This window comes from Sceloporus undulatus, chromosome 9 (genome assembly GCF_019175285.1).
Source record: "Sceloporus undulatus isolate JIND9_A2432 ecotype Alabama chromosome 9, SceUnd_v1.1, whole genome shotgun sequence".
In the NCBI taxonomy this organism is placed as follows: Eukaryota; Metazoa; Chordata; class Lepidosauria; order Squamata; family Phrynosomatidae; genus Sceloporus; species Sceloporus undulatus.
The window spans coordinates 25,302,108-25,324,196 of record NC_056530.1 but is presented as its reverse complement, the minus strand read 5'-3'; the positions used below and the strand labels follow the sequence as shown (position 1 = coordinate 25,324,196).

The following is a 22,089-nucleotide window of genomic DNA, read 5'->3' as shown; positions in this document are numbered from 1 at the left end:
GGGGGGGGGCAGTGCTGAAAGTGCCAGCCACCAGCCAGGGACTCCCCTTTCCTCCTGAATTGGCACGAAATGCCACTTGTGAGGCTGCCCGAGTGCCATGCCCCTGCCCACCTCCTCCCCAGGTGCTTGCTGCAGATGGAGCCTGGGCTGGGCCTGTGGAGTGAGGGGAGAGGAGGCGGCCGCCATGTTGCACTTGGGGTCTGGTTGGAGAAGTGGGGGACAGGCAGGACAAATATGGGGGGAAGAGAGCTGGACGTTGGCATCCTGCAGAATGCATGGACGTGACTGCTATGTGAAATGCAACCAGAATTTATGCATATGCGACAAAAGGAGAATTTGTATGAAATATGTCCAAAGGGTCTTTAAAATTTGGAAAGAGGTCTGTGTATCAGCTGATGCAGATGCCAGGAGAGGGTGAGAAAGAGCAGGCAGACTTTCTGCGTTTTCTGCTGCAGCGGCTGTAGGAAACCTTGGCTGCACTGGAGTGGCCTGGAGGAGCCAAGCGGAGGGCAGCCAATCCGCTTTGGGGGGGACCTGAGTGGGAGGGATAAGGGACTACGGGGGACTCTGCCACAAAACTGGGACCCCTTCCAGAACGCAAGCGTGGAGGGAGGGGGCGAAGCATCTGCTTCACTGAACTGAGTGTCTCAAAAGTGTTTTTCAGGTAGCACAAGTGGCAACGTGTGAGCTATCCACACACATTGGACCCATGAGGAGAGGCTTTCCCTGCAAGAAGGCGGCTAGTGTGGGAGCAGTAGTGCTAGCTTTCCTTTCATTGGTCACAGGGCATCTCTCACACAGAAGAAAGCCTGTCGCTGGGCGGGAGTCAGGATAAGAACCCTAGGTCCACGAGAGTTGGGTGGGTTCCCTGGGGGCATGTAGCTCAACCCCTTCCTGCAAGAACCAGGCAGCCCTGCGAGGAGGGCATCTGGCCTCTGCTTAGAATCACCTGAGGAGTCCACACAGACCCCAAGCCCTGGAGCCCATCCTGGGGGACCTTTGGCTTGGGACTGCTTTGATCCCAGTGCCTCAGGAAGACCCAGAAATGAAACGGATCAAACAGATCATGTTTCCCTCCAGAAGAAGCAGCCCAGACAAAACTGCACAGATGCGGCAGGACAGGGAGCCTTTTCCATTAAGGCTGCCGCATGGCTGAGGAGGGGCCAGGCGGTCATAAGCCACTTATTCCCTGCCTGCGTCAGAGGCATCGGCATCTTCCTCCACTCAAAAGGCAATGGGGGGGGGACCTGCTAGTGTTGTCTGCCAGCCCAGAGGAGCCCCCCCCCCCATGCAGCCACCTTAACTAACAGGACCATCCAAGGTCTCCCTCCATAAGCTTTCTGTCCCTCCTCCGCTCCAGTTTCATTGTTTGGCAGAGCCAGGATGCATTTGGCAATGGAGGACTCCTTTAGTGCCTTCCTCCCCTTGTGAAATTCCCTGTCTTGGGGGGCCCTTTTGTTCTAGTCAATTTCATTTTCCATCTCTCAAGCCCCCAGGAATGCAAGAGAAGTGTGGGCAGGCAATTAGTTTCTGTGTTTTGGAAGGAAATAAGCATTTTACTTGCCGGTAGTTGGAGTGGGTGTCTGTCTGTCTGTCTGCCCCATTCACCTTCTCAGTCCCCATTGCAGCTGAGGGGGGAGACCCTTTCAAATGGGAATGAGATCAATTGGAGATGGGTGGATGGGGGTGGGTGGGAGGAAGGCTGAGTCTCGCTACTCCCAGCCCAGAGTAGCAAAGCGTGAGGAAAGTCCACCCAGAAGGAGCACCTGGCAGCCCTCCTCCTTTTCCTCCTGCTCTGGGTTTCCCATTGGGGCATTCACAGGGTGGCTGCGCACAGGCCCCACAGACACAAGCCCCCTCCCCATTCTCTAGGGCTCTATTTTCTCCACCTAGCAGTGTGAGGGCAACAGTGCTGGCCTGCCTTGCATGGTTGTTGGAAGTGCGCTTAAGAAATGTTATGCGGAGCGTTTTGCTGCACAGTCGCTGCATAGCGGTGGAGAACTAGACAATGGAGATGGCAATAGAGACGATTGCAGTTGCTGACCCGGGTCAGGGACGTTCACAGGGTTTGCTGCTCTGTGTGGGAGTGCAGGTGCTGGATGGGGCATCTCAGGCAATCTGGGAAGCCTTCTTGGACAATGGCCATGTTTGTGTTTTGAGGCGTATGTTTAAAACGAAGGGGGTGACCCCACACACACACAAACACAAATGCACCACATTAAAGAATAAAGATGTTGCCGAAGTTTCTCCATGAACTGCATCTTCAGGATATTGATTTTTGCATTCTCTCTGCTGATAACTTCATCTCAGGCAGACAAGAGGCTGAGCAAAGAGCCTTTTGTTCTTTCCTGGCCTGTTGAGGGGCTGCTGGCACCGTTTGCAAGACCCGATTTGCAAACAGAAGGAGGGCGCTGGTGCCCCATGGTGCAGCCAAGGGTTGGGCAGGCGTCTTCTTGCCACTGGAGGGTCTCTGGTGCCCAGGAGCAGCATCTGGAGATGTGGCAGGAACATCCCCCCCGGGCTCTTGCTTTGCCCTCTTGTAATATTGTGCAACAGCCCTGTGAGGTGGGGTTTTTGTCCTTGCTGGAGAAAGGGGGCCTGCTTGGGGCCCTTTTGTGGGTCACCAGCCAAGGGGGCCCCTCAGCCCAGGAGATCTCCCCCTTCCCTCCTCCTGCTTCTCTTGGACTGAGGCAGCCCCCGCTCTCCTGGCAGCTCACCCATGTCTACACACACCCTCCTGACAGCGCTTTCTTCTGCTTCTTCTGGTCTGGGCTGCAGGCGACATGCATTGGCACCTTTGCAGGCAAGGGTTGGGGATGCCACTTCCACTCTTGTGTTGCTTCTGGCCTTCTGGCTCTGACTCCTCTGCTCTGCCTTTGGCTGCAAGGAAAGGTCATGGAGGGAGGAGGCAGGGCTGCTTTCCTCTCTCTTTCTGTGTGTGTGTGTGTGTGTTTGTGGAGGAGGGAATCAGCAAGGAAAGGGAAAGGTGGAGGGAAAAGCCTGTTCTTCAAACTCAGATAATCTGTGGGCCTGGGGAGTATGTGGGGCAGGCAGAACAGAAAACAAGGTTTCATTGAGGAAGGGGGAAGACAGGAAGGGCAGATGGGGCCTGGGGGAGCCTTCGCCAATTCCCAAGGCTCTGGTGCTGCCACTCCCCCCCCCCCCCCCCCCCCCACGGCCTGGGCTTCCCCTCTCCTTCCCCTTTGCCTCCTGGTTGGGACAGTGAACTTGGGGGTCTGTGTCAGAGGTTGCCCTCATGCAAAGAGACCCCTTTAGCAATGGCAGAACCCCTGGGGGAGCCCCCCTCTCCATGCAACACACTGCCACAAAATGTGAGACTCGCCATCAAAAATGCTTTGAAATGAGGCTTGGTGGCTAGAAATGATGGAGTGGTGGAGGAGGACTTGGAGGACACTGAGCAGAACTGTTCAGGAGCTTTCCTCAGTTTTATTTCCCAGCTCTTTACCTTTCCTTATCTCACTCTGACCCCCCCCCGACACACACACACACACACACACACACACACACACACACACACCCACCAACACCAACACACACTCTTTCAAGGCCAGAGCCGGTGGGTGCTTTTTAGGGGCTGAAAATAGGGCTTTTATTTGGGCCTTAGAAATTCTCAATATGAAGGCACTGCTCTTGAGAAACCATTAGCCCATTAGATGGGCTGAGGATGCATAATTAATCAAATAACTAATTGGCAGCTTGAAAAAGAGGAAGATGAGGTGCACTGGCTCATCGTCATAACAGTAAAGAAGCATCCTTCATTCTATTTAATTGAGTCTGAACCCCGTGAGGAAAGAGGGAGGGATGGGGAGGCAGCCCTGAGGAGATTTGGGGGGGGGGGGTGTCTCGGTCCATATCTTCAGCCCTCCTGGTGTTTTCCTGAGGAGCGGCTCTTTTTCTCCAGGGTTCTTCGGCCAGAGACCCCCACTTGCCCAAAGGGATTATGGGGTGATGTAGCCCTTGATCTGAGAGGAGTGGTCAGCCAGAAGGTCCTCAGGAAATGGGAGGGTCTTCTTCCCTTCTTTACGGCGGAGCTGGTGGGCCTGTGGCTAGGCCACCGTGGGACAGGGAGCCGGAGACCCCCGGCCAAGGCAGAGCCTGCTGACTTTAGTTTCACCACCAAAGTTGGCTAGAAGGAAGGACTGGTTTGCATGCCAGCCTCGCAGGGTGTCCTTGGCAATAGTGACAGAGAAGGAAGCAGGGGGAGTAGTCCTGGTTTGCCCAGAGAGGGGCAGCAAGTGGCCATTTTGGGCAGAGGGGGGAAAGGGAGAGCCTTGCAGGTCCCATAGGGGAGGAAGGCATAAGGAGAGGGCCACTTTGGGGCAGGGGGCCCTGCTTTGACATTCCCCATTTCATCCTGCTCTCCCCCCCCCACACACACACATACTCCTCTTTCCCTTCCCTTCCCTGTGGCCTTTCCATCCGTCCTCTTGTGCCCCTGCTGCCGCCGCCGCCGCTGCCAACACATACAACTGTTTCTGACAAGGTGACGTTGGTTAACCTTTCTGCTGTCAGAAAGGAGTCGTGGTTTTCATGGTGAGCTGTGCCAGAGCACTTCTGCCCAGAGCCGCCTGTGGGGAGGCATTGGCTTGCCTGGCCATGATGAGATTGTCAGGCGACCATAGCAGGAGGGGCTGCCGTCTTCCCTCACCGAGGTCTTGCCCCGGTCACTGTGGTCAAGCCTGGACCGATGGAGCTAGGTGCCCCTTGTGAGGGGTGGTTCCAGCTTCTCTGGAGAGCTCTCTGCAATGAGATGGGTGCAGGCTGAACCTGAACTTGCAATGGCCCTTTGGGGGGAGTGGGAAGGGGTCATATGGAAAGGCAGTAGTGGCCGTGGGGTGGTAGCCCCCTTGCCTTTCAGGTAGGCTGCCTGCACCACACCTGCAGGACACCTGGCAGGTTTATGTGCTTGCTGAAGAAGTTATTTTCCCATCCATTTTTATTTCCAGAGCCAATGCAATGTTCTCTGATGCGCTTGTGGTACTTCAGAGATTCCCACAGGCTGACTGGCAGGCACTTTCAGGGGCTGCACAGCTGGGTTTGTGACATGGGTTCAATGGCAGACCCTTGTTGTTGTTGTTGTTTTGCCTGCACAAGAGGGGGCTAAGGCTACAAAGGCACCTTTCCTGCCAATATTTGCTATGATTTGCCAGGCTCCTGATGTCTTTCACACACACAGAGAGGGGATTTCCGTCCAGATCACAGTCTCCTTCGAATGAGGGAGTTCTCTTTTCATTCTTTCATGTCTGCCAGGCCCACGCACAGGATGGGGGCCATATTGGCGAGTTGGTACAATAATTGCGCTTGCGGAAGAGATCTGGGGAGCCCCTCGGATCCCTCCTGAGTGCCAGAGAAGGTTCCTTTGCGCGGCATTTGCAGCCTCCCCCTTCTGTCCCTGCGCGTGTGCCCACCCCATCCCGTTGCTGTGACATTTTCCCTCTGCATCACGTAACGGATGGTGGAGGCAGAAAGGTTCAGCAGTGGGGGGGCTGCTTGGAAGGGTCGCTAATGATGACAGGTGCGGGGGGTCCTCAGGGGGACAGGTGGCAGGTGTCGCTTAGTGCTCAGTGACATTTAGGGGGTGCCAAGTGCATATCATGCAGAACAAAAGCACATCTTCCTGGGAGCCAGGAGGGCAGACTCTTGATTCCGTCGTTGGGGGCAAGGGGGGCCTTTCACGTGGAGCACACCGGGCCCCCTTGGCTGTAAAGACAGTCCCCCCCCCTCCTCAGCTCAGGAGGACTGACAGTCTGGTTCCGCATGCACAAGGCCTAAACCACCTTTGGCTAGAAGGGGCGTAACAGTGTGTGTCCCATCAACCGCTCCTCCCAAAAAGGACGGCTAAGGCCCCCACTGCTATAGTGCTCCCCTGCCAGGGAAGCAAGAGGCTCAGCTGATGGGATCTTTGGTTTCTGTGGCTCCCCAGGGGTGGGTTTGAAATGCCCTCTCCTGGAGGGTCAGGGGCAATGCCTAACTTAGGCCCAGGGCCCGGTGAGGACGGCAAGGACAAGGCTCCAGGGCTCAGGGCTCATGATGGCAGGTGGGCAGCATCTCTGCCCCCAAAGGCCTTCAGCTCTCAACAAAGCTGGGGTAGTTTGCAGGGAGAAGAAATGGGTCAGCTGGGGGGCCCGAGATTCTCTGGAGGGTAGTTTGTCATCGAGGGCCACTTGGTGTTGTGCTCCTGTGTGTCTCTGTTTTGCTTCCTCACACATAGCATTGCGACGTAACCCCCGCCGCAGGCATTTGTCCCAATTTGCTTTTGTTCTGGGAGGGGAGCTTCCCAGCGAGTGGAAAAAGGCCGCCAGCCCTTGGCTTGGCTGACCTGGGAAGTCAAGTCAATCAGCCAGACTTCTGCTAATTGCTGGATATTGCCTGGCTGTCCATGCATTTGGGGGCAGGAAGGGGCTGCAGGGGCTGCTGCCTCAGCACAATGGGGCTTCATTAGGGCAGCATCCCAAACTGCCCCCTTCCCCCATGGCAGCCATTGGAACACACATTCTGACCAGGAGTGGTCTTGGAGCCTGGGTTTTGGTGTTGTGTGCCTCTGAAGGGACCGGCCAGATGGGTCCATCCCTGGGCTGGGGGTGTTTGCCTAGACTGGGGGGGGGGCAGCCACACCATGCCTAGCCTACCTTGCAGAAAGGCTGGGCAGGGGACCTCCAGTGGGGATATTTTTGATCTCCTGCTTGCTGTCCTAATTCCCCCCAGGCTCCCCTCCCCAGAGGCTTCTCTGACATCCAGCCTTTTGGTGGGGAGTTTCCTGGGCAGAGCGGGAAACCCCAAGACCTCCTATATTAAAAACCACATTGGGGGGCTTCCCCACTCGTGCTTCTGCTTCTTTTATGGCCTCCCGGCCTCCCCCAGCCCATGGGTCTGTTTGGCCGCGTTCAGGGGAGTGCACCTGAGATTGTATCCTTCCCTTAATTAGGAGAACTTTACTGCTGACTAATTACATTTCCAGGGATTGGTGAACTTCCAGGCTTCTGCTTACTTGGCAATCCCATTAATTACGGCCCTCCAGACCGGCTCTCCTGGGCGGACTAGAGGCCCCAGTGCGGCCCATCCGACCCCAGAGTGGCACAGGTGGTGAGGGCTGTTCTCTGGCTGCTGGGCTCCCTGGCACTCAGGGCAAGAGCCACTTCAGCTGGAGGTGAACCAGTGGCCGGACAGAGCGATTCTGGCCTGTGGATTTGGCTCCTGCCTGCTTGCTCTGGGCAGGGGCTGTCCAGGGTGCTGGGCATCTCTGGCCAAGGGCAGCCCAGGACCCTGGACAGGGGGAAGGGAAAGGAGAAGAGGAGCCACAATCATTAGCAAACTCCAGGCTGTGCTGCTCTCTGAGGGGGGCGAAGGTGGGGAGTGAGTGTGTTTTTGAGGGTGCCACTGAAAAGACCACCCTTGAAGATGGCTGAAGAGGATGGACAGACGAACGGGTGTGCAGTCATTCACCTGTCCCCCCCTTTCCTCCACTTTCCATGCAGTGTGCACTTCCTCCTGTCCCATGGGCAGCTCCATGGGGCAGACAGATGGTCTCTCCTCTTGCGTGATCTGTGTCTCTTTTAGGATGCTGTGGGGTTTATTTCTGAGGAGGGGAGAAGACTGAGTAGCACTGCTATGGCCCAGGGAAGTGTTATTAAGAACCTCCTCCCCTTTGGCAAAAGAATCAGGCCTGTTTGGGGCGAGGGAAGGAGCAGAGAATGCCAAAAGGAAGCTGCTTTTATCTTCCGCTGTTGCAAGAGTCTTGGGGGGGGGGGGGGCCAGACACACACGTGTGCTTACACATACGCACAGATGCACCAGAGTGTGTAGAGCAAGGGGGTGGAGGGGGAGAAGCTGGGAGATCCAAAACACAGCTGGGTACCCTGGGTAAAGGCTGAGCTGAGTTTTCAGCCTTGGGTCTCTTTCTTTGGGTCCCCCAGTGAGATCCAAAGGTCACCCCCATCCTCCTCATCTGGTGGCAGTGAGTCCCAAGCGCTTGCTTCTTAACTCTCCTGCCAGGAGGAATCTCTCTTTTGCTACCTTGGCCTCCTCCTCAAGGTCTCTGCTGCCTCTCATGATGGCAAAGTGCAGAGAGGGATTAGTGTCTCTGCTGCAGAAGAGCCCGGCGGGCCTTTGCCTCTTGCCTGCTTCGGGTGTGAAATTGCACAAGGGGTGTGTGTGAGAGGGAGAGGCTTCCTCTTCTGGGCTCAAGGAAACTGGGACTCCGGGGCTGGCAGTGTGTGTGTAGTCTGTGTGTGTGCATGCTGTTGTATCCTTGGGGTTCATATGCACTCCTGCCCCACTTCCCACCACTGGGAATGACTTGGAAAACAGATTCCCAAAGATATCAGGGCAGGGAAATAATCCCTGAGCGCTGCCACCCTTTGGGTCCTTGTGTGCCCCCTCCTCCCATTGCAGCTGCACTGTAGGGCTGGCCTTTTGCCTTTTGCTGGCCAGCCTTTGCTTTGTCCAGGGAGGAAGGGGGCCCTTTGGACCTCCTCAAACCTCCCTTGAGAGCAGAGAGACAGGCTCTGCCCTGTTTCAGTCCCATGCGCCTAATTGTTTGTGCAGTTTCAGCTGCAGTGCTCCTTGGTATGTAGCTGCCAGTTGTTGAGAGCCAGCCATCCTTCCTTGGGTGGGGGGCACATGCATTTCTGGAGATGTCTCTCATCTGTCTGACTGGGGGGGACAGATCCCTCATGGGGGCAAGGAGGCCTTGGTTGAGCCACCAGATGGAGACCCTACTAGGAGCCTGACCTCCTCCTTGATCTGACTTTCTCTGGATCCAGATCTGTTCTGGTCTGGGAACTTACATTTGCTGCTCTGGAACATGCAAATTGACTTGGATTTGCATATAGAGAGAGATTTGATTTGCATAATTCTGTTTCTGTAGTTCCAAAGCAGTCTCTCTTGTTTGGGAGAGGAGGGGCGCAAGGGGAAGGAGGCCCACTGTTTTCCATTGTGCCCCTGGGGTTTATTCACCCCCATTTGGGAGGGAGGCTGCCACTTCTCCCCCCCCCCTCCAAACAGCATAGGGGTCCTTGCCACAGTCCCAGGAGTGAACCTCCTCCCGTGGGGCAGAAAGGGAGCCCCAGAGAGCCTGAACTTTTCTTGGCCAGCTGTTGACGGAGAGCAGCCCTGGAGGGCTAGGGCATCTGGAGGGCCATTCATACACCATCTCTCAGGGGGCTTGTCCGGGGAGGATCCCTTGAGGAGGACAAGGAGGGGGTGAAGCCTTCTGTCTTTTCCAGCCAGGGTGGAGGAACCAGAAACCCCCAAATCTCTGAGCACCATTAGCCTTGGAGCCCCCTTTAAAATGGAGAGCTGAGGGGAACAGCCATTGTTTGTGGAGCAGGGACAAGGAGTGGCCCCTCCAGAGTCTCTGAAGGTGAGCAGAGCCCCCCACCCCACCCCAGAGGAGGTTTCTGCCAGAGGACCCCCTCCACGGTCGACACCCCCTTCCTCTCATCTCCTCTTGGCCAGGGGAGTTTCTCAGCACTTAGCGTTTCGGCTGCGCCTTGCCATCCCTGGGGATGGGGCACGAGGAAAGCACAGCGGTCCCCTCCCTCCCTGCAAAACCTTTTACAGGCGTGTCATGGCGCTGCTGACACAAATCTCTTAATGCCATTTATTTATTTAAATGTGCCGCAAAGGAGCCACTTAACTGGGCCTGCCCTTGGCGTCGCTTCAGAAGGCATCAGCTGACAGCCCTGAGCACAGGAACCGAACTCGGCCCTGCCTTGCCAGCAAGGAGACATTTATAATTCATGGGGGAAGCAAGGTTTCTGGTTATGGTGGTGGAGGGGCAGGCGTTGGCAGAATCAGCAGAGCCACAGAAGGAGGGTGACTCTGCTGAGCCTTAAACATGGGAACCGTCCCGTCCCTAAAGATGGGAGTAATGAAAACTGCAGGCTGGAAATGCCAATTTAAAAAGGAAAACTGTCCTGAATAATTCATTAGATTAAGGAGGGGAAAAAACAAACCTTCTCCACCGTTTGTAGGTTCTGCCTTTTGTGTCACAATTCTCCAGTTCCACAGCGTAGTGGCACTTGAGGAAACGGCGAGGAAGACGGTCAGGAAGGAGCAAAGGGCGCCCTTGGCGGTGGGTGGGGTAGGTTGGGGGGAGCCCCAAGGACCCTCCGGCGTCTCTCTTGCTGCTCCCTAAAAATAGTCTCCGGGAACAGGAAGCTAAGCAGCAGGACACAGAGGCCAAGGCCTTCCTAGAGGCCAGCTCCCCAGCTGCCCCAAAGCAGACCCAGAAGGGAGCCTTTGCCATGTTGGTTGTGTACTGACCTCACAGCCACAGGCTCCGTGAGTTCCGCTGCTCTTTCTAGCTCCGTGCAGCACCTGAAAGTGACTCACACACACACAATGCATACACACAGTGCATACTTCTATACCTGCATTGCACAAGAATAATAAAGTGTGCTTGGGACAGCCAAACACGAGAGGGACGTCTGTCTGAGTCTCCTCCACTGGAGGGATTTAGGCAGAGGCTGGATGGCCGCCTCCAGGATTGCCCACCTCTCCCCAAGAAGGAAGCCTACTTCTTTTCTGTTTCCATTCTCTTCCAAGGCCGTGTAAACTTCATAGGGTCACCATTAATAAGTCGGCAGGTGACTTGGGGGCAATTGTGCACACGCACACGTGCATATAGAGCGCAACTGTGCCGTGGACCGGATCCCAGCTGCACAAGTGGTTTGCTGGGGAACTGAGTCGCTGTCTCCGTAAAAAGTGACTCCCAGCAACTGATTTTGAAAGTCCGGTGACGTTATGCAATGTGGCACCTTGTGGGTCACGCTGCATCTCCCCGAAGGGCCTTGTCACTTCCATTTAAGGTTCTGGCAGACCAAGGCGAAAGGAGTGTGTTGAGGCTGAGAGGCCTTGCACAAAATGGGGGGTGTGTGTGTGTGTGTGTGTGTTGGTTTGACCTCTCCTTTGTCTTCTACCACCAGCCCCCTCCAATCATCCCTCTCCTCCAGCACTCCTTCCAGAAAGAACCGTGTCCTTTGTGGTCCCAGGAGCTTGTGGGGGCATTTGAGTGAACTGAGGCACAGACAGCTAATATACAAATGGAGTTGACTGCAGCGGGATGGAGAAGGGATGGGGCTGGGCCCAGGTTATGCCCTATGGGGCTCCCCACGCAGTAAAAAGGGGACTGGGGGCACTCTCTCTGCCTTGCGATTGGCTCTTCCTTCCTCAAAGCCCACTGGTGTGAACTAGCTGCTGCCCAGGCCTCAGTGTGGGTGGGGGATCTAGTTCCACCAACTGAAATGGTGAGGGTTGTCTTGCTGTCCTCAAATAAAAATCTGAAGGTTTGGAAGCACTTCTGGTTTACACATAGGAGCCAGCAGTCCTGGATGGCAACTGCCTTGTGTGGCAATTGCCAGCCAGAGTGAGCCTTATTGGGCTTTGCCACGAAATCAGGGCACCCTGGCCCAAGATGCCTTGCCTTTTGCTGCTCCTAAAAGAAGTAAAGCAGCAGGTAGCCTGATCTCTGGTGGAGGTTGCATTAAATGTTCTCCCTTAAGGCAGCTTCGGGGGGGGGGGGTTGTCCTGGAGTGCCATAGAGCCTCTGTTTTCCATGGAGAAGGGAGAACTTGCTGGAGGGGGAAGGAGTGGCTCAGGTCTGATGGGAGCCTTATGGGCTGATGGGAGAGGTGCCTTGCATTGCCAAGCCGGCAGGAAGGAAGGAAGGCAGGCCTGTAGCCGGTCACTGGATGAACCTGTGTGTGCATGCATGTGTGGACCTCTTGGGAGCTCCTGTCTCCTGACCACCACCCCTTTCTTTCCTCTTCCTCTGCAGGTGTTCCGGAGTGGGGAGGGGATGGGGATCCGCCTGGACAGTGCCTCTGCTTTCCAGGGGGCTGTCATCTCCCCACATTATGACTCCCTCCTGGTGAAGGTCATTGCCCACGGCAAGGACCACCCCACCGCTGCCTCCAAGATGAGCCGAGCCCTGGCAGAGTTCCGGATCCGAGGGGTCAAGGTAGGAAAGGGCTCCCAGAAGCCCCTCTGCTTTGCCATTCGCTTTGTGGGTCGGGGGGAGATTGGGTTTGGGTTGCTTGATAGAGCGGTGCAGCTTCTTCTGTGTTTCCCCTTGTTCTGCGTACTTCCATTTGTTCAATGATTTCAATTCAGAAAAACTCACTCAGTCCTCATCTGCTTGGTCCTCCTGGGGTTTAGCTCTGAGGGATCTACCCCACCCAGGGACTGCAGCTTCTCAGTCCTGCGTGGGGACTCTCCAGGGTCTGTGCGCCAGGGTTTAAAGTGCATTCCTTGTGTTCCCACCATGGGTGTGTTCCTTCCACCTCATTGTCAGGCTGGGGCCAGGCGGCGAGGGTCTCCTTGCTCTCAGCCACACTCTGGTGGGTGGGTGGGTTCCAGCTTCACCCAGAAGTAGATCTGAGTACTGTACTGCTGATGGAGTCATTTTCTGAGTCTGTCCAATGCGTTCAAGATGGCAGCCAAAACTGTAAGGGATTAGCAGCTTAACACCTCTGGGCAATCAGTGTATTTGAGCAGGCAGGGTGACTTTGCTCAGTGTAACATTTGTGAAAACCTCAGTTTGACTGCAGGACCCTCAAGGCAGAGGGGTCTCCGCCACCTGTTCTCCTGCCTTCCTCGTTGCCTCCTCACACTTTGCGTGGCCACTGCGCTGGCTGGCCTAGAATGAAGGAAATGACGAAGGCATTGTGGCAGGAGGGAGCTGGCCCCTGAGCTTCTGCCAGGGAGCATTAAGGGCAGCACAGCAGGGAGGCTGAATGGATGTCCAGCAAAAGGGAGGGAGGGAGATGGAACAGAGCTCTCCTTGCCTCATCTACCCAGGCACCTCTGGAGGCTGAGTGGGGTGGTGGCTACCAAGGGAGAAGGAGGGCAAGCCAGGCCCTGGCTGGCAAAGAAGGGCTACTGAGCCACTCTCCATCCATCCATAGTGCCTGCCTGGATCCAGTTTCAGTGTTGGCTTCCCTCTCGCTGCCCCCCGAAATCCCTGGGAGGGCTCCTGGGAGTCCCAGGCCTCAGTTGGGACCAGGGCAGGGTGGGTGCGTCCCTCCCTAGGAGGCCGGGCTGCTGCTGCGAATGGAGCTGGAGTTGGTGCCCAGCCTTTGGGCATCCTCGGAGGGGAGTAATTGGTGGGGATTTATGAACAGTGAGGAAGTGTGGAGGAGGAGGAGAGCAGGAGCGCCATGCCAGGCTGCTAGCTGCAAAGGGCCAAGACAGATCATGCAAATTAAAACAAGTGGGGAAAAGGAAAGAGGCCAGCGTGGGAACCTGGGTCATTTCTCATTTATAATGGGAGAAGAGGCTCATTGAAGGAAGGTTTGCTAAAGGAAGCAATGGAAGGGAGCAGCCTGGAGGGCAAGAAGCCATGGTGGCCAGCTGCAGAGAAAGGCAGGGCCCCTATGCCCCAAGGGCTGGGGTTAGAAAAAGCTGGCGCCTGTGCCAAAAGCTGTGGATGGAATGTGCACCACTGGCATGGGTTTTGGAGGCCACACATCCGGTCCCAACTGCACAGGCATCTGGGCATCTTCTAAGTTTGGCTGAAGGGGCACCCCTGACTGGCTGGGGCAGGGACTCCGGAAGGACGCAGGCCCAGTCTTGAGATCCTCAGTGAGGGGTGGGGGACTCTGCAGATGAATACGCAGGGGACAGCAGGGCCTTCCCTGTAGAGACACCAGAACTCTGGATCGCTCTTCCCCCTTGGAGAAAGAGCTCCTCCTGTCCTTCATACATTGCAGGGGACATACACACACATGTATACACACTTGCACACACACTGTGCCCTGCTCCTAAAAGTCCAGCTGCCCCCTGATTCTCCCCTCCCAAAGCCCCTCCATGTAGCCAACTCTTTAGATCATGCTGCGGCATAAAACTCCTCTGGCTTCTGGGGCTTAATTTCCAGTCACATCCTCTTATTGTCTCTGCACATGATTTGCCAGGAAGATAAGAAAGCAAGGAAAGAAAGAAGGGGAGGATAGCTGGAGGGGGCCCTTCTCATGCCTCTGATATGCCAAGGACCACCGATGGCACTTCTCAACAGCTCTCTTGCGTTTCCCGGGGGAATAGGATAGAGAGGCAGTTTCTCTCTCCTTGCTGTTTTCCTTTCCCCAACATTTTGCTTTGCCACAGTCAGGATCCTGAGGGCAGGGAGCTGGAGCAAGGCCAACTGACACACAGACAGACATACACCCCACACCATTGTTTTAAGGATATAATGCCCACCTATGGATTCTCAGGCATTTCGTACTATTGGGAATGATTGAATCCAATAAATCCCAGTAGGACCCACAAGCAGCCCGGGATGCAACTATCGCTGTTCTCCCCCTTCTTAAACAATAACAATAACAAAAACCCCATCTTTAGGAATTCCACAGGTGAGGAAGGGGGGAAGGAGTCGAGAGCTAAATAGGAAGGGGGGATGGAAGCCCCTGGTCCCATTTTCAGGAGGAGCCACAGTGGTGGGGAGGGGGGTCAGGAGCCCTGTGGATTTAGGGCTTGGCCCTGCCACCCACAACCCTCAAATGCCCTCCTGGGCAGGGAATGGCCGGCCCGCCTCCATCTGCCCCCCTCCTCCTGTTGCATGTCATCTCAGCTGATCCTTTTGCAGCTGCAGTTCTGCCAAAGTTGTGGTTTAAAAGCTCCTTCTTCCATCATTAATTAGGCAGCCAAATGGAAAGGAGGGAGCTGGCTATTAATATTTCATCTGGCCAATTTCCACCCTCTTTTGAAATCCCCCAATGAGGGCCTGGGCAGCCATTTCTTCCACTGACATCTGCCTGCAGGAGGGAGCAGATGGGGATGCCCCCCATGCCCCCAAAGGGCCATTCAGGGGCAGCCTTTTGTGCTTTGAGAAAGTGCTAAAAATGCCCACAGGCTGGCCTCCATTTCGGGACTGTCCAGATTCTGCCATTAGAAATGCAAAACCAGGTAGCGTTTGGTGGCGCTGGCGCTGTCTTTGCCGAACCAGAATATTTCTTTTCCTGGCCTTTTTCTCTTGCCCCCCCTCCCCCCCGGTCAGTTTCAAGGCCTTTTGGACCAGAGACATCAGAGCCCCCTTTTGGGGGGCCTTTTGTCTCCGCATTGGAACAGCAGCAATAAAAATGTATGCTAAATTAAGCAGCAATATGTAAACGTTCCCAGTTTATACAGATCACAAAATTCCAGATTTCCTTGGTACAGGGTTTGGGTTTTTGCCTGGGGAGGGATCCCCCTCCTCCCCCACTTCCCTCCCCCCATTTCAGTACAGTCTACACACCAGACTCTGTCCATCTGTCCATCCATGGATGTCCTTTCCCCCTTTCCCCTCCTGCTTTTGAGAAGAGTATGGAGCAGCACTTTCCCCCTCCACTCCCTTTCGATTGTTGTTGTTTTTTGGCAAACCATTTTTAGAAAAGGCAAAGACCTCCTTTCCCCTTCCCTAGAGTCACAGAGACTTCTTGGAGGGCGGGGGCTGCCCCTCAGTCCCCCCGTCTTTTCTGACCGGGTCAAAAGTGATCAGCCCAGGGCCTGGTGGCCAAAGTGGGCAAGGGGCTCCTGCTTTTGCACCCCCTGACTATCGGCATCTCCTCTTCCAGGTGGGCAGCAGCTCTGCTGCTCCCACAGCCTCACAATCAGGCGCAGGTGCTCTTCCTTCTCTTTCTTTTTACTCTTCTTCCTGCCAGGGGCCCTCATCCTGGCCCACAGGCACCAGTCTGGGCACGCATTTCTCCCTGCTCCCAGGGAGCCTGGCTGAGGGCTATACCACACTCTCCTCCAAGTCGTCTGCGCTGAGGAGGGGCCCGATCCTCTTTGCTGCCACTGGGGCTGGCGCCGGGTCTCCCTCCAGCTCTTCTTCCGGGAAGCCCCCACGACCCAGCATGCCATGGACGGACTGGCTGCGCTTGCTCCAGACGAAGCTCAGGCGCTTGGCGTAGCTGTGGCACCCGCGGGATGAAGCAGGGGGGGCCCTCGCCCATGTCCAGGGAGCAGCTGCGCTTGGTCTTAGCACTGGGGGCAGGGAGAGGGCACCAGGCCCCCGTCCTCCCTTCCGGCCGGGCCCGGGCCCTTCCTTGCCGCTGGCGCTTGGGGCCCCACTCCTTGGGGGGTGTCCGCTGAGGAGGCAGCAGAAGGAGGCCACCATTGGGGTGTCCGCCGTTGGTCTGGGAGTGGACGTGGGTGACCTTGGGCAGAGCAGATGCTCGGGCGCTCCCGCAGACCTTGTACCTGACCATCATGACTACGGTGAAGACCAGCAGGGTGACCACCACCACACCCCCCACAATCACCGTCAGGGTGCCCCCTAGGAAGTGAGCGTGCAGCGAGCGGCAGTCCGGGTAGGCCTCCTGCGTGGCAAACTGGGCACAGCCCAGCAGGTGTGTGGCCGCCAATGCTGTGGCTGCATCGTCGAAGATGGCCAAGATGCAGAGGTCGTAGTCCACGCCGGGCACTAAGTGCCGGAGGAGGAAATGCCGGCCGCTGGCTGGGATGATCCTGGATTTTGTAGTTGAAAGAAAGAGGAAGGGAAGGAGATAGAGGAAGAGGAGGGGAGCCTCTCAGGCAGCATCCCAGTCCTTAAACCCTCACCCCAGTGGCAGAAACAGATGCCCCCCCTTCTCTCCCCCAACCCTTTCCATACAAGAACCCCTTTCTGCACATCCTTCTTGCAGCCTCCCTTTGGCAAAGGCTGCCCACCCACCTTCCCCTCTCCTGGGAATCTGCAGCATTGTGTGATCTTTGTCCATTGTGAGCCCAGTGGGGAACACATCAAACAATGCACAGCACATGACAAAAAAGTGGTCTGAACATTCAGAGAAAATAAAACCAAGCGGCAGTTAATGTATGTCTCATTAGGGTTGGCAGTCTCCTCCACCCAAAGAGCACACAATACGTATGCACAGAACGTGCGACCACAGGAGCCACTCCACTGGCCCAGTGGCCACCCTGACCTCCTCCCATTGCCATCCATGAAGGGACCAGGATGTAACGGGGGGGGGGAATCAGGGGTTAATCCAGTGTGGGATTAATCAGGGGTTGACCTGGTTCTTGGGCATCATCACCAGCCAGGCCCCCACTTGCCCGGCTTGTGAGGGTCCGTGCAGCTTCTGTCATCTTTGCATGACCACACGAGACGTAACACGGCAAGTTTGTGACCTGGTTCGACTGCGCTTTTTATTGTTTTAAGTTAAAAGCAGTCATAGACTGGCCTAGGGCTGTGGTACTAGGCAACTCCCTGGCCCTTGTAAGAAGCGGAGATAGCAGGCGAAATGTGCCGCTACTCCTCTGCCCTCTTCACCTACGTACATTTGGAACCAGCTGCTCCGGCGTGTTTTGCCCACGTTGCCCCCATTGGGGGGGTCATGCGTGGCTGCGCAGTGGAGGGCCTCTCCCTGTAAGTATGTTAGGATTTTGGTTGTCATTTAAAAGGCTGGCTTATTTTTTCTTCAATAGTTTTGTCCTTGCACTGAGTTAGTGTTAGGAAAGGGGCAAGTATTCTGAATCAAGCTTTGCAGTTGGGGACTCAGACGTTTCCTGAACTCGTCACGTACTAATCCACTACTCTGAGTAACATGGATTCGCAGCTAGCTGCAGGTCAAGGGTAAAAGAGGCTTTAAAATGGCAGCTCTTTTGTTCTATTGATCTCTATAGGTTCTCAGGGTCAAATCTATAAATTGAAGATCAAGTTAAACAAGCTCAATCAGGTTTAAGCTTAGATCCAGAATTAAGTCCCTGTCCTAGGTCCTGAATTTCTGCCATAGGTGTTAATGGGGCAGAACCCTTCTTCAATCTTGTTCTTCCTTTCACCTTTTAGGTGATGCCGCCTGAGAGCCCATTGCTTTTGTACTGAGGGGCATTTGGGGTGGATGCCTCCATGGGGATCAGTTGCCTGCTGGGAGCTGAGCAAAGGGTGTGAGACCAACCTGGCATGAAGTGCACAAGAAGAGGGTGATGTCCTGCCATCAGACAGAACATAATCCGCAATGGGGAGATAAAGGCCTCCGTGGACTCAGGCCTATCAGCAAACTACTGCTCCTTGCTTGGGGAAGCCCAAGACAGGCACCTAAGGGCAGCCCTTCCTTTTCTGCGGAGGGATTAGTCTCATGGACCTGTGCAGTTCAGGTCCTGAGACTGGTGTCTAAGCCAGCTTAATTTTTAAGAGAGACCTTAATAATTGGCTCTTTTTTATTTTTTAATCTGATTGGCATTTGTACAGTGGGACTTTGCTTTACGTGGAGGATGTGTTCCGGACCCCCCCCCCCCCCCATCACGCAAAAAACGCGTAAGCTTGAGTCCCATTATATCCAATGGGGTGTATGCGTGCTGTGCGCACGCCCCACAGCCACACGAACCATTTGCAAGCCCCATTGGATATAATGTAGCTCGTGCTCACCGTGTGGCAATGCGCACGCGCAGGGCACACTCCCATTTCCCAGGTGGCTTCAGCATATGCTGAAAGCCACCTATAAGGAGCCCATCTATGGTGCGGGCGTACTGTGAAAACCTGCAGTTCCTTTGCTTTAAAACCAGCTCTCCTGCTGCCTCCTAGCTAGCTGTGTTTCTTCATGCAAGGAAGCATGTCTTGCTTCTGGAGCATGATTCAGGGACATTTTTCTACCAGATGTCCTGTAACCCACAGAGACACAAACATACCACGCTTTGCATAAATGGCAGCACAGTCTCTCAGCCTGCTCTGCCCACAGGGTCCCTTTGCTGAGGTGGAGACCGGCCTCCACCTGCCTCCTCCAGAGATACCCCTGTCCCTCCTGCCTCCTCCAGAGGTACCCCTGACCCAGGCAGGGGTCTTGCCTGCCCCTCCCTAGGCTCCCCCTGTCCTGGCTCTGCTTGTCCTTCGGCTGCTCCTTGAGGGTCTCCCTGTCTTCAGAGTCAGACCCACAGGAGGGCTGGTGTGTGGTTTGTGTAAAAGAGGCTGGCAGGGGGACAGCGACTTGGGCGGACAGTCCTGGTGGAGGAGATCTTAGCAAAGAGTTGGGTGCCTGGAGCGAGCGGTCTCCTTCCCCTTTAAAACGCTGAGCCTGGTTCTGTTCTGTTGACCCTGACTGGATGGTCTGTGCCTGGCCTCCCTTCTTGGTGAATGTGTTGCTTTTAGTCTGAATTCTGTTCCTAAGAAAACAGGTTCTGCGCCTGTGCAAAATGTTCATCTGAAGGTGTTGCCTCCTGCTTTGAGGGGCAGAGAGCTTTGGGGAGGTCTAGCTGTATCCAGTCCCATCCTATCCGTCTCAGTTCAATGTTGGTCACCTCAGGGAATGGCCTCCTGGTTGGCAATTCAGATGCCCACGAACTCTGCTCTGCCCACAGGACCCCTCCTGAGCTACTTGGAGACCCACCCCTCTTTTTCCTCCCCAGGGAAAGGGGTGCTGAGTGAGGGGACATTGTGGGATTCCTTTGGTTGTTCCTTCCAGAATGAGAGAGGCCCCTGCAGTGCCCTTAGGGCCATGGGAAAGTTGGGAAGGGGGCTTCTACTTCCTCATGTTTGAATGGGGAGAGAGAGAGACCCCTGGCCACCTGCCAGCCAACACCGGGGGGGGGGGGGGGGGGGGGGGGGGAGGGAGGTTGACAAAGCAGCGCTTGGGATGGGGTGTGTTGAGGAGCCCTCTTTACCTCTCCCCTGCCCCTTACCTGTAGATGAGCGCGTCATCCACAGTCGAGTTGTACTGGATCTGGTACATCCAGGCCGTGTAGGCCGAGGACTGGTCCGCTACCCAGCGGACCAGGGCCGAGGTGGCCGTCACCTCAGAGATCTCCACCGTCCTCCTCACGGCACTGGTGCCCCCTTCGCTTGTCCCATTGACCGCGGAGGTCTTGGCAGAAGTGGCAATGTCAGAGGACCCCGGGTCTGGTTGTGGGGCAGGGGCGCTGCCATTGCCCCGGTGCGGCAGAGGGATGATCTGGAGGTCGACGGTGGCCGTAGATTCCCCAGCGGCATTGATAGCGATGCAGGTGTAGGCCCCGTCATCCCGGAGAGCGGTTACTAGAATGTCCAGTGTACCGTTGCGGAAGGAGGCCGTCCGGGAGGAATTGGCCACGATTTTGTCGTCGGGGGAAACCCAATGGACCACTGGCTCAGGGTCTCCGATGGCCCGGCAACGCAGGGTGGCCCGCTGGCCCTCCAGCACCCAGAGCTTGTGAGTGTGGCGGGTGATGAGCGGCGGCTCGCAGGCAAACTCCTCCTCGGGCACCGCCCAGAAGTAGCGCCCAGCCACATGGGGCGGGGATGCGCAGGTCTCCAGGTCGTCCTGGTGGCCCAAGCGCCGCAGCCAGAGCAGCTCGCAGTTACAGTGCAGGGGATTTCCCCCAAAGCCGAGGGAGACAGTGGGGGCGTAGGGGGTGGGGCTGACCACCCCCGGCTGGGCACGGGCAAAGAGCGGGTCGGGGGGCAGCGTTTGGAGTCGGTTGGAGGTCATGTCCAGCCGGGAGAGCTTGTAGAGCTCGGCAAAGGCCCCCTCAGGGAGGGTGTCAATCAGGTTGTGGTCCAGGTTGAGGGTGTGAAGGCTGAGCATCCCCCGGATGCCGTCCCAGGGGGCCCGGCGGAGGTTGTTGTAGGAGAGGTCCAGGTCTTCCAGTGTCAGCACGAAGTCGTCGAAGGCGCCCACCGAGACCTCTGCCAGCTGGTTGTTGTTGAGGATGAGGTGCTGGAGGTTGAGCAGCCCCCGCAGGGCCTCCTCAGGGATGCCGGTCAGCCGGTTGCCATCCAGGTGGAGCGAGCGTAGGCTCTCCAAGTCCCCGAAGGCGAAGGGCCGGATGGTGTCGATGGTGTTGCGCGACAGGGTCAGGTCCACCAGCCCCGACATGTTCAGGAAGTCCGGCGGCTCCACCACCTGGATGAAGTTGTCGGCCAGGCGCAGCTCCACCGTCCGGCAGTCAATGTTGGGCGGGACAAAGAGGAGGCCCTTGTGGGCGCAGAGGGTGCTGAGAGACTCAGAGAGGTTCTGGCAGACGCAGTGGAAGGGGCAGGCCTCCACGGGGGGCTGGCAGTGGGACTGGGGCCCCAGTAGCAGCAGCAGTGCCGGCAGGAACAGGGGCACGAGGGGCAGCGGCGCTGGCAGCTGGCCCATGTTAGGCGCCCTCCTTGCGGGTGGCTCCAGGTGACCGGCCCTGCAGAGAGGAAGAGGAAGAGCATGAGGAAGTGGGGGAGACCTGGCAAACGGGGCAGAGCCAGCTCCATTAGAGACAGAGGGGAGTAACTTTGCAGGTGGCGAAGGGGAGTCCACTGGATCCTGGCCCTTCTCTCAATCTCTCTCACACACACACATATTGTTTCAATAACTTTCTTCCACTTTAAACAGCATCTGCCACGCTTACTGACCCCTGCAGATCCATTTAGCTCACAGGCAGGTGAGGTAAAGTGAGGCAGTTTGGGATGTGAAAGCGTGCTGGTGGGATTTGAAAGGCGGGCGTCTGCTCTCAGGGGTTTCGCAGTGTGTTCTGGCCCTGGCGCATTGGAAGGCCATGGGTCCAGGGGGGAGCCCAGGCAGCAGGAGCCAGCTTCTCTCCCCTCCAAAAGGAGCAGCTCCACAAAGAATACTTCGGGCTGGCTTTGGGGGAAGCCTGGCTATGGGGCAGGATCCCTTCTCTCTCTAGATTGCCATAACACACTCTTTGTGGGGCTGCCCTTGAAGACACTTCAAGGTGGGCAGGATCCACAGTGCGTCCAGTTTGTACCAGTCTCAGAAGAGTGCCACTGTCAGCCTCTCTGGGCCTCGGCCAGAGCCAGTGGCCCAAGTGCTTCCAGGCAGAAGAGCCTCCCTCTTGCCCCCCTTTGTGTGCGTGTCTCTCTCTCTCTTGGGGCAGGATCCGGCGCATGGTCCCAGCCTTTGGGCCCTGATCTTTGGGAGGCAGCGCAGCCTCCTTGGCCTTCCTGGGCTCTGGCTGCCCTCTCTGCCTCTGGCTACTCTTATCATTGTGGGGCTTTATTGCATTGGCTTGATATTGGCGTGGCTAGCTTTGCTGCTGCCTTTTATCCCTGCCAGGGGCCCAGCTGGACAGAAGGCTGCTGCAGAGAGGCAGAGAGAGAGGGATGGAGGTGCTTAGCCCCTGTCCTCTGGGGCCGGGCTGGGGGCCCTGTCTCTGTGGGCCACATGCACACCTGCAGCCCCCCCC

General features: G+C 56.4%; 2 protein-coding genes across 2 annotated transcripts in view; one reads left to right on the top strand and one right to left on the bottom strand.

Annotated features, from left to right (window-relative positions):
• Positions 1-22,089, top strand: part of PC (pyruvate carboxylase) — a 60,681-nt gene that overhangs the window by 21,566 nt on the left and 17,026 nt on the right. The window contains exons 9-16 of the mRNA XM_042439916.1: positions 10,025-10,105; positions 11,588-11,983; positions 15,657-15,904; positions 16,164-16,266; positions 16,641-16,716; positions 19,615-19,931; positions 20,082-20,684; positions 20,787-20,963. Coding sequence (XP_042295850.1) covers positions 10,025-10,105; positions 11,588-11,983; positions 15,657-15,904; positions 16,164-16,266; positions 16,641-16,716; positions 19,615-19,931; positions 20,082-20,684; positions 20,787-20,963 — 2,001 coding nt within the window. The remainder of the gene's footprint in view (positions 1-10,024; positions 10,106-11,587; positions 11,984-15,656; positions 15,905-16,163; positions 16,267-16,640; positions 16,717-19,614; positions 19,932-20,081; positions 20,685-20,786; positions 20,964-22,089) is intronic.
• LRFN4 (leucine rich repeat and fibronectin type III domain containing 4) lies at positions 15,136-21,326 on the bottom strand. Its single transcript, XM_042440460.1, is given in 3 exon segments — positions 15,136-15,937; positions 15,939-16,464; positions 19,609-21,326. Coding segments are annotated over 3 exon segments (2,169 nt in total). The 5' UTR covers positions 21,045-21,326; the 3' UTR covers positions 15,136-15,730.